At 45.0% G+C, this 15389-nt stretch overlaps 1 protein-coding gene across 6 annotated transcripts in view; it reads left to right on the plus strand.

Moving 5' to 3' along the window:
• The window catches only part of Rapgef4 (Rap guanine nucleotide exchange factor 4), a 298925-nt gene that overhangs the window by 220130 nt on the left and 63406 nt on the right, over window positions 1-15389 (plus strand). For all 6 annotated transcript variants that reach the window (XM_029474005.1, XM_029474006.1, XM_029474008.1 and 3 more), the window contains 2 exons: window positions 100-221; window positions 1818-2001. In XM_029474005.1, the coding sequence (XP_029329865.1) occupies window positions 100-221; window positions 1818-2001 (306 nt within the window). The remainder of the gene's footprint in view (window positions 1-99; window positions 222-1817; window positions 2002-15389) is intronic.

A 15389-nucleotide genomic window follows, 5' to 3' on the forward strand; every position in this document is an offset into this window, starting at 1 on the left:
CCCTCGCCCTCGCCCTCGCCCTCTCTCCCTTCCTCTCTCTTTCTCTCTCCTCTCTGCAAATGTATGGTTTTCCTATCTCCCGTGTCTTATCTCCTTTAGACAATGCTGTGTTGGGACTGAGCTGGTAGACTGGATGATACAGCAGACATCCTGTGTTCACTCACGGACTCAAGCTGTTGGCATGTGGCAAGTCTTGCTGGAAGATGGTGTCCTCAACCATGGTAAGATGAGCCACAGGCTCTGGAAAATTCTCAAGAAATGCAAAGCATATTTCTCTGGGTAAGCTATTGCTGAATTCCCAAATGAGCAAGAAAGAATTACGATCCCCTTAAAGAACCACCAAGCTAGCATCTTCATTTAGTAATACAAATGCAGCGAGCGGATGCTATTGATTGCAATGTTCCACATTGAACCTTCCTAACTTCCGAGAATGAAGGAAAGGAAAATGAAATTGCAACCGGAGTGCATCAGCTCCAATTATGTTTATTAGTTTGCATTCATGGTTCATTGATAGTGTGATTATACTCCAAGCATTGCATAGCGGTCCTGATGCAGGGGCAGAGTGAGAGAGCAATGAAATGTGTGGCCGGGCTGATGACATGAGAGTCAGTAATGAATTCAGACACTGCCTTTTAGCTGTGCCACTGTCTGGGAGAGCCAATTTGTATACCGGCAGGATGACCATATTTAAAATCAGAGCTGCGCTCTGCAATTGCTGTCTCCAGTCACTACCGCGGCTCTCGCTGAACAGAAGAGCTAGCCGGGGGCTGGCGGGCGCCTGTCACTGAACTGCTAATGCCACTTGTTTAAGACTACTTTTCTAAACATGAAAATATTCAAATCATCCATTTCACTCGCCAACACCTGGGAACATGGGAATAATAATTTTGCTTGAGTTTCTCAGACTTTAATGTGCATTCCAATCTCCTGGAGCTCTTGCTGAGATGTAGATTCCAACTTTGCAGTCTGGGATGGATTCTAAGCATATTGGTTTGCAAGAAGTACCTATATGTGGCTGTTGCCCCTGCAGCCGCCCTTGCTGCCACCGCTGCTCCCATCCCTGTTTTGGGGCCCTGGAAGGGTCTACCAGTGTTCTCTGTCTTTTGAACATATTGACAACCCAAGCTATAAAGGGACTAAATGATGCTCAGACACTTAGACAAGAGGTGCTACCCTAGTCTACCTTTTTTTTTTTCCTAACAGAGATCTACTAGATCTTGTTGTTGATCACTTGGTTAATATGTGAGAGTTCCTGGGTTTGAGTCCCCAGCTTTGCCAAAAGAAAGGGAGGAGCATTTCTCTGCAAGAAAATGACCCCAATTTCCTTCAAGGAGTCTGTGATCTAGAAGCATGGTCTGGTTGGCTGTGTTCATATCACTAATTAATACTCTGGTAGCCATCCTCCCAAGTGGGATGAGAAGTATGCCTAACTGCATATAGAAAGAAAAGCTTAAGTTCTGACTTCCCAAAGGAATGTCTCCTGTAAGACTGTCCTCTCAAACAAGCATTCTCAGACAGGAGCTTACCAGTTTGGGACACATGCCCTACCCTGTAGAAAAGGCTACCCCAAGGCATAGTGTGCTCATTCCATAAAAGCTGGCAGGTGCTCAGCAGGAGGCCCAGAAAGTCCAAATCCGGGTGGTTCTAAGTGGCTGTGGCAGAAATGACTGCAGTTGGCATGGCGTCACTCCCGGCTGCCCCGCCTGGGTGAGGTGGAGTTTGAAGGACTCGGATTCTGCTGTTCAGCTGCACAACTCTTGTCAGACTCCTGCCCAGCTTCAAGCCCCAGCTGACCCTTGCCTCCATGTTTCCCGCAGTGGACCAGGAGCGCCATTTCCAAGACAAATATTTATTTTATCGATTTCTGGATGACGAGCGTGAGGATGCCCCTTTGCCTACTGAGGAAGAGAAGAAGGAGTGTGATGAAGAACTTCAGGACACCATGCTGCTGCTCTCACAGATGGGCCCTGACGCCCACATGAGAATGATCCTGCGAAAACCGTAAGTGAGAGCCAGGAGCATCTCATCTGGCTGGCCCAGACTGCTGCAGGGACCCTGGGGAGGGACGCACGGCAGCAAAAGTCCTAGTCTTCCCCCATGTCAGAGGAGACAACAACGGGGAGAGACTGCAGTGCTGCTTGTCTCTATTATATTTTTAGCTTTGCCCCCCAAAACTCCACTTTCCCCTCATGTCAGTTTAAACTATAGATCTTTAGCAGGAAGCTCAGGATCTCAAACTGGAGCCCCCATATTAAATGACCTTTGGCCAATGGCAAACAGAAACTGGTCTGCTTCTAGGCCAGACTGCGGCAGCCCCTTTCTTCATAGTGCTAGAGGCAAAAGTCCTCAGAAGCAAAGCTCTCATACCTGTGTTAGACTCATTCACCCATCCATCCATCCATCCATCCATCCATCCATCCATCCATCCACCCATCCATCCATCCATCTTCCTATCTACCCTCCCACCCAACCATTCATCCATCCACCCGTCCACCCGTTTATCTGTCCATCCATCCATCCATCCATCCATCCATCCATCCATCCATCCATCAATCCATCCATCCATCCATCCATCTATCCATCCATCCATTCTTTTGATAAGCCCTTAAGGCCTCCATCCAGTCAGTGAAGCAGCTGGAAACTACCTTGTCTGCCACAGCTGACTATAACCTGACATTGACAACCTTGAGATACTTAGGCCGAAGAAGGAAAAACCTGTCAAGGTCCTGTTAGATGCAAGGCATTTTACTGATTGCTCCAGGGCATGCATACCATGGCTGCCCCCAAGCTTTCCCACTCAGGGAGACCTTTGAAGTAGGCATGGCTTGGGACTAGATTTGGAAGCCCCACATTCAGGTTTATATTTTCATGCTGGAAATGAAACCTCCCTCCACCATACAACCAGTACCAGGCAGCTATGAATGTCAACTCTGAGTCCAGGGCTCTGCCGACCTTTTATTATCAGGTCTCCATAAGGACATTCAGTTTTATGTCTGCTATGTCCACTGGGCACTTTCCAAGTGAGAGCTGTCCCTCAGACAGACTTCCCCAGCTTCTGCCCCTCGGACCAATTCACAATAGCCTCTGAGTACAGCTTTATCTCCTTCCCCCAGGGCTCTCTGCCTTTCACTGGCCCATACTCCATGCTGCACAGGCTTTTTAAACACATGTCATTTTGTCACACCATGCCCCCTTTGTCCAAACTCTCTCTTGGGGCTTAATCTCCCACACAGAGCATTTCAAAGGCCTTTCCCCTCATCCCAGCTGGCACTACCATCCTTAACTCTAGAACCATGGCTTTCAGCTCTTTCAGCCTCAATACCCTCTCTTCAAACAGAAATTTTATAGAAGATTCCAAAATATCAAATAGAAAAGCCAGAGCTTCACTGACCTAAGCAGGAGTAGGGTCCAAGGAACCTGCCCAGCCAATTTATGCTCTGTCTGCCCTGAAGGATCATGGGGAGGGTGGCCGAGGACACAAGAATTCCCTGGGGCTTTGGAACACAAATGAACGATGCCATCAGAAACTACACTTTCTCTCCAGTCTGACTGCCTCCCTTTCTCTTGACCCATTCATCCACCACCTGTCCTCCCTCATCATTTCCTGGGTCACTCCCCTTTTGGCTGGTTCCTTGCTGTCATGGTCATCCCAACCACTGTCATTCTGGCTGAGATGACTTTAAGGCATCTGGAAATGTATGGAGGTGTTCAGGTTGTCAGAATACATGCATGGATACCAGGCAGATGGTATTCACTGGGGAGAGCTGAAGACCAAGGAGTACTAAAGGCATTCAATGTCAGGGGGGCCTGCCCCATGTGTCCCTCCCGCAAACAGTTCTCTCCTGCTGACAGGCAGCTAAAATCTGGGGGTCTGTGAAAGGCAATCACACAATGCCGTGTTTCTTTGACCAGTTCTGAATACTGTGGAATTAAGTTAAGTAGACAAGGGGCTTGTTCCTTCTTTCTGAACTCTGGGAGAGCAGAAGATAGCTCTGAAGACCTGAGAACAAAAATTCAATGGGGACTGCACTGCATCCTATGATAGATAGGCAGTGTGTGTTAGCATTCTATTCTGTGGAGAGGGGAGTTGCTCTTCTGTGGAATTGTCAGGCTATGTCCCCAACAAGAAAGGCATCAGGAAGCATTTGCAAGTGAGTGTGTGAGTTCACAGCCCCTGCCAACCCTTCCTCAGCTCTTCTTTGCTTCAAAGAGGCAGAAATACCTTTCGATTCACTAATATTTTTGACCACTTACCAAGTAGACTAAAATGTAAAAAAGGATAAGCTGTTTGTATGTTGTAATCCAATAAGAAAAGCGCTGCCAAATTAGATTCAAACGGGGCAGCCGTTTATTGAGTACCTGCTGTATGCTCCAGACTACACAGCTAGGCAGCCATTTATTGAGTGCCTGCTGGATGCTCTAGACCTCATGGCTAGGTTTCATGAGTCGTCTGTAGAAATAAGATCCTCTGGGTTGGGGGTTAAGAACTTGTCTAGCATGTATGAGTGAAGCCACGGGTTCGATCCCAGCACTCGTAAAGAGAGGTGGTACTGCTGCCATTTTCACCCACACTTGTGATGCATTTAGGTGAACCCTAGAAACCCAAATCTCCCAAGAAAGTTCATTTCCCAGTTGACCTCTGGCTATTGAATGCCAGGTTTTCACTTGGTGGTGTGGCTCAGGCCGGGGCTCAAGCACTTTAGAAACAGAAGCAGGAAGATTTGGAGTGTCAGGCTATCCAGGGTAACACAGCAAGTTCATGCTAGTTTGGATTACAGATGGAGATCATGTCTCCAAACAAACAAAGAAACAAACAAGATAAAGATCCACTAATATTTCTCAATGTATCGTCTGGGAATTTTCTTCTTATCCCCCTCCACCCCCAGCCCCCGTTTTTTGTTTTTTTAATTTGTCAAATATTGGGATTGAGCTGCCAATGCTCCTTTTGGCTTATAGATTTTCTTCCTACTTGAATGGCAGCTCCTAAGGGATAGAAGAGTGAAAACTAAGGAATCTAGTTTTGTGAGACAGACACTCAAGTTCTACACACGCACACCCACACACACCCACACCCACACCCCTCTATTTTTTGGTTGGCTATCTTTCAATTTTCTAGTGATCTTTGGAGATACCACTTGACTCTATGTAAGGGGAAAGGAAAGAAACTGACTTGGCTAAGTGTCATCTGCAGCACTTCTGTTCTTGGAGGGAGGGAGGGAGGGAGGGAGGGAGAGAGCACTTCACTCTTGGAGACTGAAGCTAAATCCATAGGTCTTGGGTAGGTTGGCCCCTCACTGCCTAAACTGCAGTCACTGAGAAGTGTGGAACCAAGGCATAGGCTGGCTCCATGTCAGCGGGGCCAAGACCCCAGTGTTTGAACTCAGCGCAGCTGCATTTATAATAGTCACCACTGCCAGAGAGGTTGCAGAACTCTGATAATTACTGGGAAAGAAATAACACAATATTCTTTGATGAGAAGATTACTTTGAGAATTTGATTGTATAATGAAGATGTTGCTTTGAAAGGTACTTCCTATTGTTCGGAGTCTGAGACTCGCTAGCTAAAAAAAAAAGTGTCACTTGTTTTGACAGGCTACTTAGAAAAATTCTCTGTTTATTACATTAACTGCAGCATTTTAACTGTCAAAGTATGAAAGAGTGTTCTGCAGTTTAAAAAACAGAATACAGCTTCAGGGCCAATTTTTTGGCACACTCTTGTTGCTATTGGTATTGAAAGAAAAAAAAAACATACATTCTGAATGTGAAATTAGCTTTTTATGTGGTGGCAGACAGAGTGACTCACAATGCCCATTGTGGTTGCACAGGTGTGGACCTGGGTGGCATTTGGGGGCAGATGCTACAGAACAGTGACAGGTTGATGGTGCTGTTGTTGTAGCGTTGAGACAGGGCCATCAAACACAAATGAACTCTCAGAGCTTATTGTTTTGACTTTGCTTTGTTTATAAATCTGAACGACTCTACATGCATAGATACAGCAGACTCTTACATGCAGAAGTGGGCACTTGGGTACGTTTAAGCAGGCACTTGGATAGGAAACCGGGGGTCTAAAGATACAGAGGTGACCACATAAGTACAATATTGTAAAAAGTAAAGCCAGCTGGATACAAAGAGGCTTCATAGAAACAGGACTCTCCTGCATACACACGTTCTAGCTCCTTCCGTGGAGAGTGGAACACTGTGCCCCCACTTTTGAGGGGTCTCTCAGAGGCTTGCCCAGAGTGGGAGAGAAATGAAGCTCATATTTCTCAAATCAAATTCTAGGTCTACAATTCTGAAATTTCCTAAATCCTAGACTCTTACGTAGTTGGAAAGGGAAGAAGTCCATTGAGCCCAGAGAAAGTAAAGAACAGCACAGAAAAATTAGATTGTCATATTAAACATTTTTAACAAGTTCTGGAGTCTTCTGAATGGTCCAGAAACTCATCAACTTGAACTCATTTGTTTTATGTGGTCCATGAAAGGTTTTAGACATTGGCATAAGGCTGGAAATGAGTGCTGTGAGGAAACCCTGGGAAGGGTGGGGTGCAGGGTTATCCACCACTGTCCACTCATGGCTCTAATGCCCAGCAGCCCTGCTGACTGACTGTGTGCTCTATAAATTTGTTGGGGAGTGCTCAAGAAGCTGTGTAATTTCTCTTCACTAGCAAATCTTGTTTTCTAAGTTATTTTATAATTCTTGCCCTTCCCACAGTGTACCCTTCAATGTGGACCTTTCTCACAGTCTCTCTCTCTCTCTCTCTCTCTCTCTCTCTCTGTGTGTGTGTGTGTGTGTGTGTGTGTGTGTGTGTGTGTGCGCGCGCGCATGCGCGAGAGGCCAGAAAAGGGCATTGGATTTTCCTCTGGGTTGCCTGACGTAGACATTGGGAACTGCCCTGGGGTCTTCTGGAAGAGCAGGAAGCCCTCCTAACCACTAAGCCATCTCACCATCCCGACTTGCCTTAACTGCATCTTTGTTTGTCCAGACTGTTTTTGAGGATGTGAGGTCTGAAATCATGATATTTTTAGGACGGTCCCTTTACTCTGGAGATCTCCGGTTCACCAGCCAGAAGTCACTGTCTTCACTTCTGGGGAGGAAGTACTTGCCAAGAGAATGTTCACCATCAGGCAGTCCATCCTCACATGATGGTCAGAGGAAAGAAGCCTGAGCTCAGGAGCTAAAGCTAGGAAACAGGGCTGCTCCATGGACCCTCCCACAGCGCACCACTCAGCGCAGACCTTCCCACAGTGCACCGCTCAGTGCCGATCCTCCCACAGTGCACCACTCAGTGCCGATCCTCCCACAGTGCACTACTCAGTGCCGACCTTCCCACGATGCACCACTCAGCACGGACCTTCCCACAGTGCACCACTCAATGGCAAACTGCCTCTGTTCTCACTGCAAAGGTTGCTATGTCCTCATTGGAAGCTTAGCGACTGTACCTGTATAAATGATTTCATTAAGTGAATCATTTCTTGACTTTAGAATTACATCTTCCCTATAAAAGCAGTGTGTCACATTCTGCTCATGTCTGCATACCCAAGAAAGCGCACAGAACTGCTTGCCATTATGATTCAGACCCGGGGTAGTGGTGCTATAGCTACTACACTCTTACACTTTAGTGTTCACGGTAAGATCAGCTCAAGGTCTGAATACTTCAAGTCAAATGTTTTAATATTTTAATTTTAATGTATTTTAATGACTTCAAGTCAATGTATTTGTTGTAGAAAATTTGAAAACTAGTAGGAGTTTCAAAAGAATGCATATCACATGCACTCTATCTCCAGATAGATAATTACGATTAACATTTTGGTAGCTAGCTCTCTATTGATTTTCAGGTTGTTTTTTTCCTACAATTGATGGTATGAAGCTCTCTAAGGCTGGGGTCTTAAGGAGGGTGGAACATGCTATCTGACCGAAAGTTCCTGCATGCATTCACTGTAGCATGGATGAATGTGTGGGCTGATTCTCTGCTTCTTAGGAGCAACAAAGGCTGTCACCTCAGTGCTCTTTCTCCCAAAGCAAAGAAGAAGCTTTAAGCTGGCCAGGGGCACAAGCATGGGAGTAGACCAGAATCATACTGGGAAAGTAAAGAACTGACCCTGAAGGACCCAGACCCAGAGCAGAGTTACGTCAGAGGTCAGATGAGGGGAGACCAGCTAAGCCATCTTTGGATTAGAAGCAATGTAGTCATTTTGGGGCATGGTGGAAGAGCATGAAGGGAAGATGTGAATGGCCAGATATGCAGCACATTGATCTCTGAAGTTGAATTCCCTGATGATTGTAGAGAATGGACTACAGAGGCCAAGACTATGAACAGCTAGATATTTGTATGAGAATAAAATTATTGGGTTTTGGAGAATTTAATGATACCATTTGAAATACATGCATGCAATCCAAGAGCCCACTAAATAACTCATCAGTAACACAGAGTACGAGAGCCAGGATTCTATTCTCACAGATTTGCCATTAACACATCCAACATCTCTTGGGTCCAAATCTCGAAGAATTTAATAATGCCTGCTAACCCTCTCCCTGCTTTCCAAGGTCTTGTAAATGGAAACACAAATGCAATTGTACTTAATGATAGGCAGCATTTATTAAGTGCATGTGTGCTAGGCACTGGACTAAATAACCCCTTAATTTGATTCTCTCAACCAACCATGAGGTAGTTAACACACTTCCCATCTTGTATGTTAGGAAACCAAAGCTTAGGCAAAGTCAGTTGCCTGTGGTTATCCAGGTGATGGTGGGCTCAGAATTTGATCCAGATGGCTAACTCTGGAGCTGTGTTCTACCTGCCATGGTTCTGAAGGGACTTGGAAAAACTTTCTAGGTTATATTTGGGGCATTGGTGAAGAAGATGTCAAGGAAGTCAGATTTTAAAGTAGTTATTACACGATTACCTCATATCATTAAATCATTCTTCTCTACATCTGACATGAGCATAATACATTCAATATGTTATCACCATAGAGAACAGAGCGCAAGTGTTTGTCCTCTGTAGAGAGAGCATGCTTTCCTTTGAGGGAGGCTCCAGTGATTCCACAGTCCACAGAGGGTTCTGATAATAATGGAGGTTAGCCTTTCTTGTAAGCTCCTGGATCCTGTAGTTCTCTTACATGGCTCTCAGGCACTGAGCTCTCTGTGTTGTCAGCAGCCGAGTCCATGTGGGTGAAACATTGTCAAAACTGAATCCACAGAAATGAAACGTTTTATGATTAGTGTTTCCAGATTAAATACAGGATGCCCAACTAAACTGAGATTTCAGATAAACAAGACTTTCTTAAAAGTATATATGTTTCGTGCTTTTTTTTTTTTTTTCAGGTTGAGTTTCACTATGTAAACCAGAATGGCTTCAAATTTGCAAATACATGCCTGGCTCTGTCTCTGGGGTGCTGGGACTAAAAGGTTATACAACCATGCCTGGCTCTCATGCATAATTTTATTGCTAAAACTGATCCTTAGCTTGGGGTTACTAATTGGCTTGTCTTTACAGCTGTGTAGAGGTGCTGGAAAACTCGAGTAAGGAGACAAACCATTGGCTGGGAGGAGCCACCTTACTCCACCAGAGCCACACACAAAACTTAGTGACTCATATTTGAATAGCACTGCGTAGTTTACATGGTGACCTCACATCCTTCGACCCTGAAGCATTAAGTAACTCTTTAAACTTCACGCGGACAAATTAAACTTTCCGTGTTCAGAATAAGAAATGGGGCTAAGGAGACGTCAAGTGATTTTCTTCTTGTTGAAATATGCCTTCCTTCATGCGAAGCTGCTTCACGTTTCTTTTTTCTAGTACAGCTAGTGAGTTACAATGAGATGACTAAATAAGAGGAGGAAGAGGAGAAGGGGGACAGGAGGAAGACGAGGAGGAGAGACTATGATAGGATAATTCACCTTAAGCCTAGTAAGAACTGACAGTTTACTGAGGAAAAGGTAAAGCTGACCGTGTGTCCCTATAGCACTACTGAGAGTTTGTATTTTCTATTGTTCTCAAAACCTTTGGTATGTGAGCTTTGGCATCTGACTCCATCCTAATTGGCTAGTCCTCTTCTACTTAATATTTGGGTATCTCAAAGGAAAGTACCAGTAGTTGTACATCTTAGCAAAGTTTAACGTTAAGGGCTCGAGAGATGACTCAATGTTTGAGCACTTACTGCTCTGATAGAGGACTGGAGTTTAGTTTACAGCCCTGCATGGTGACTCACAGCAGCCCGTAATTCCAGTTCCAGGGGATCTGACACCCTCCTCTGGGTGTCTTGGGCACTGGGCATGCACATGGTCCACAAACACACATGCAGAAACTCATCTATACTCATAAGACAAAGACAAATAATACTTTATTTTCCCAATAGAAGTTCAGTGTTAAACTTCTAGAGTGTTCTTGTAAGACACATATGCTGGAAGACCATTAGGCATTTTATGTGCCTGAGCACAACCCATCACCTTGTCCTAAAAGCACTTAGAGTCTCTGACCTATGGAACCAGGGTCCCATGTCTTACAGGGACGGTATCCTTTCTCACAAACAGAAAGCTTTCCCTGTTTACTGGTAGTCTGTATTTATTTCTAATCTTGTAGAGAAGCACGAAGCCCCACTGCATAGGCTTTATAGTTAGAACAGAAGAGAGCCACTTGCATGTAACAAACTTCTCTGTGGTTAAGATAAGGTGAAAGGGTGACAGCTGGGTCAGCCACTTTATTTAGTCACAGGAAATGTCCCTTACGTGTATAAAGAAGGACATTGAGAGGTAGGAAAAGCAAGCAAGCATGCAACAAAACCAAACTGTTTCTCTAGACAAGAGTACAGATCCCTTCCATAGTTCCCTTAAAGGGGAGTAGAAGAAGTAAGATTTATCCATGGTCTCTAGGGCATCGGAGAGTGATAGATACAATGTTACATATGACTTAACAGAGCATCAGGTGGATTGCGGTAAAGTCCTACACCAGACATAAACGGCCCTCCCCAGAGGTAAATGAAACACTTCTTAAAATTTAGAAACTTATATGTGACTTGTATTTGCATTTATTATGTTGACTTCTCTTGGTGTTTTCTACAAAGATTAGTGTTTACCAGGTGGCGGGTCTACTGGAGCCAGTTTATTCACTTTCTCCCCTGCATATTGTACCCAGAGTCATGCCTACATGCCACTTGGTAGATGGGTGAATTTCTTATTTTATCCACATCCCAGTAGCTGAGGAACTCCATCTCTGACCTTGATAAATTCCTTGATAAAACGGTATTTACCAGCAGCGTCCAATATCACCTGAGCCCTCCCATCCTTTAATGTATAAACTGCTTCTCCCTCCATCCCCGTTTATTATCTTGTCTGTAACTAAACGTTGCTGCCAGAATGCAGCCCTTGTAGAAACTAGGCCTTTCCACAGCGGGATCCAACAAATCCACATCAATGTGGCACCACGCAGGTTTGAAAAGGAGCAGGGATGCCTAGCATCTCTCCCTGTGACATCTGGGGAAGGACAAGTAAAGACCAGGTACATTCACCAGCTGCCACTCAGCATCCAGAGAGTCAATTCACTTCCCCAGCCTCTCGGGTTCCTCTTCTGAAGGTCCATGGGAGTTATCTCCTCCCCGCTCTCACCTTGTTTCCCTTTCCTCTTGAAAGCCAAATTGCCTTCAGTCCTTGGGACCCTTTCATTACTGATTGAACAGGCTGGGGGCTGATTTGTAGGATTGCTTCTCCATTCCCCCCCTGTTGTCCCCATAAAAACCAAAGCATGAAAGGTACCTAATGCCACTGTTTGCCACAAGAGACCCACTTTTAAAATATGACTTTGTTCAGTGATTGTGGTAGGGAAGGCCCAGTTTTAGATGTTCTCAGATGCTCTTTGAGGGCTGGGGGCAGATCAAGGGGAGTATCACTATCTGAAGAGAGAGTGGAGAGATGAACCTTCCCGAAGATGCTAGATGGCACAGTGGCCCTGAGCCAGTGGCCTTGGGAGAAGCCAAGTTTGTTGCTGTTATTTCTACAGCTGATACTGAGGTGCCCTGTGGAGGACAGGGGCTCACATTTTGATTTGCTTAGGTGGGCACAGGTTGACTAGACTGTCTTACGTTCCATCTGGCCTTCTGCCTAGTATTTACCTCAACTGTCAATCTTAATGACATGTTGATGCCCTAGAGGGACAGGGTCCTGGCTCTGGGCAAATCTCTTATGAATGTTTTGATCTGTGTGAATTGTGAATAGACTCATTTTTGAAAGAGTAAGTCTCTTCACACCTTGCAGCGCTGACTTCTCTCACCTCATCAAACCACATGCTGGAAACAGGACCAAAGAGCTCCTGGAAGCCTGGGTCTATTGCCAAATGGCAGCAGCGGCCTGCCCGGTCATTTCATCGAACACTTGAACCCTCAGAGTTGTTTTGTTGTGTCTGTGTTTTCTGTAGTGTTTTCTTTTTTCCCCATTCATTCAAAAGCTAACCTGAGTTTAGACATTGTTCAGTTTGGTTTCAAAGGCCCCCCATGTGATTCACCACAGTATCTGCTCAGTCCCTACAGAAGACTTTATTTTCCTGGGTTGGTTCCTGAAGATGGATGACCGGGGCTGGACTGCCACATGGGTGTCTGTACACCAGTGACACCCCCAAGAGACTCTGTCTTGAAAGCACTAAGGTAGATCTTCACTAGCCTTCTTCCCAGCAGGCTGTGCTTTCTGTGGAACCAAAGAGGCTGAAACCACACTTCTCCTTCACATTTACTGCCAAAATGCAGAGAGTTTCTCCGGCCTGAAACCCTTTTATAACCTTCCTGAGACAACCTTTTTCAACTACAAGTCTCTAAAACCATTAGCTCCGATCTACATTTCCAGGCTCCATCAGCTACCCTAGGAATTCTTTCTGTTCTCCAGAGAACAAATTTTCTCTCACTCTGATCATTGTAGTAGGTGAGGGCCAGGAGTGGCCCCAGAATCCAGTCGCTCTGAGTAGGGGCCAGTTGATGAACCACTGAGACCCACCCCTCACCAGTGAGTGCTCAAGTTGAGCTTGTCATCTGGGCCACCTCTTATCTACCATGGTGGTGTGAGAGTGCCTGGCTCCAGAGCTTCCCAGTCTTGTTGAGTCTAGTCTGATCTGATTTCCACTGTCCAAAATCTCTGGCATCTTCCTGCTCTTCTGGTAAAACTCAGTATGGGGTGTGATGGCAGCACCTTGTAGGCTTAGATTTTTTTTTCAGAACCTTACTTATGGTTCTTTAATGCTTCAACCTCCCTTCTAGCCCACCACCCACCAGAGATAGGGGCAAAGAAAGGTTAATAGGAAACAGGGGTTTGCCGACCTATTTAGAAATAGTTCTTTGGGGCAATTCCAATCTTTGTTGTCAGCAGTCCAGTCCACTAGCAAAACACCACAGATAATCAGTAGCAGCAGCTCGACACAGAAGAAACCAGGGATCCTGCCAGTCGGCACGAGTGCTCAGAAGTGGCAAGAAGCAGCGGGAATACCATGAGGAGTTCTTTGGTGCATTTCTCTCTACAAAGTCATAACAAGTAAAGATCGGTGAAGAAAGCAAGGCGAACCAATGCAAGAGCATTTTCAGCGAGTACCAGCATCTGCAGAGCCTAATAAACACCAGCTAAGAGTGGCAAGGTGAACCAATGCCACAGAATCGTCCACTGTCTGTCGAGTTAAACCTGTACTCTTTCCAAACAGCATGTGTCCTCTCAAGTGTCTATTCTAGCAAAATATCACATGGCAACTTCTAGATGTTCTCAGCAAAACATCCTCTCATAAGACAGTTTCCAGAAAAACATCACATGACACAACTAAGTCTCCAACAAAACCAGAAATTCCCAAGTACTTCAGCACCTGCTTGTTTCTCACAGACAAAATCCTGACCAAAAAGCTCCTAGCCTAATAGTTGCTATTTTGCTATATCCAGACCCATTCCCCACACTTACTTTGATGGAGAATAAGTAGCTACATGTCATAATTGTATGATTATGCATTTTCTATCATTTGTTAAAAAATTGGTTACTTCTATCCAATTTCTTCTATTGAGAATTAAAATGCCAGCTTTTACCCATGGAGGATATGTCCCAAGATGCTCCTTGAGTATTTGATTGTGGATGGTACACAAGTGTGTGTGTGTGTGTGTGTGTGTGTGTAAATGTATATATGTGTATATATGTATATATATATATATATAGTATCATGTATATATAATAGGATCTAATATATAACTTAGATAGAATAAAATAAAGCCATCAAAATAATTTGCTATGAGTTATTTGAAATTTGCAAATTGTTTCTTTGTGGAATTTTCCATCTAAGAATGTTGAATCTTAGTTGGTTGGAGATATGTGAAATTACAAAGAGCAGACCAGAGATAAGGAAGATCACAGATAAGGGAAAGCAACTGTCACTATTTGTCATGGTATAAACCAAAATGAAATGTGCTGGGGCCACTTTGTGTTGCTTAACCTCACTAGGAAGGTCACAGAGCATAAGCTCCAATTTCCCTCTGGCCATAGAACCAGAGTGCTCTGTGGCTCTGGTGGCCTCACCTCTAAGTTCATCATGAGTTTTAAGAACTCCATCCTATGAGCCGTGATGAAAGCCTGTCCATATAATATTGCCATCCGGCCTTTGTTCCATATTCCCTATATATGCGATGCTTCTGTGGCTTTCCTCCTGCAGTTTACAGCAATTCCACTTAGTCCTCCATCTCACAGATGTAGAAATGAGCCAGTAGTCCAGGAGGCAACTAGAAAGTTTATAGATTAGATCTCAGCGCCAGTTTCTGTTTCCACTCTAGTGTGGGATGCCTTCTAACAAGCTTCTCTTGAGAAGAGTCTAGAGTTAGTTCGGAGCCGTCGACCAAATAACTTTCTTCAGAGAAGTGTTGCAAATCACCACAGCAACACAGCCTCGGAAGAACAAGGGCTTGTGAGTCCAAGCAATGCTTGAGGCAGAAGGAAGCATCCTAGATAGATAGGAGCTTCAGGAAGCCTTGTGGACAGGAAGTGAGGTGTGTTTACGAAGTGAAGAGACATGTGGACGGCTGAGGCAGACAGCACGGCTATGAGGAAAGACTGACAATAAATGGTGACAGATGAATCTAGAACACTTGGTGGACACTAAAGAAGTACTGGAAAGATTACGCTTGGGGTACATTTCAGTTACTGGGGTACATGTCAGTTACTGGGGTACGTTTCAGTTACTGGGGTACGTGACAGTTACTGGGGTGTGTCAGTTACTGGGGTACATGTCAACTATTGGGGTACGTGTCAGTTACTGGGATGAGGAGGCCAGGAAGCACTGAGGTCAAGAAAGAAAGCTGTCTGGGGATGAGATAGATCGCAGAGCTACACAGATGGGAGCTGGGGTTTTCTCCAGGGAGAGAAAACAGAGCAGCCCCTTCCTTAGT

Source organism: Mus caroli, chromosome 2 (assembly GCF_900094665.2).
Source record: "Mus caroli chromosome 2, CAROLI_EIJ_v1.1, whole genome shotgun sequence".
Lineage (NCBI taxonomy): Eukaryota > Metazoa > Chordata > Mammalia > Rodentia > Muridae > Mus > Mus caroli.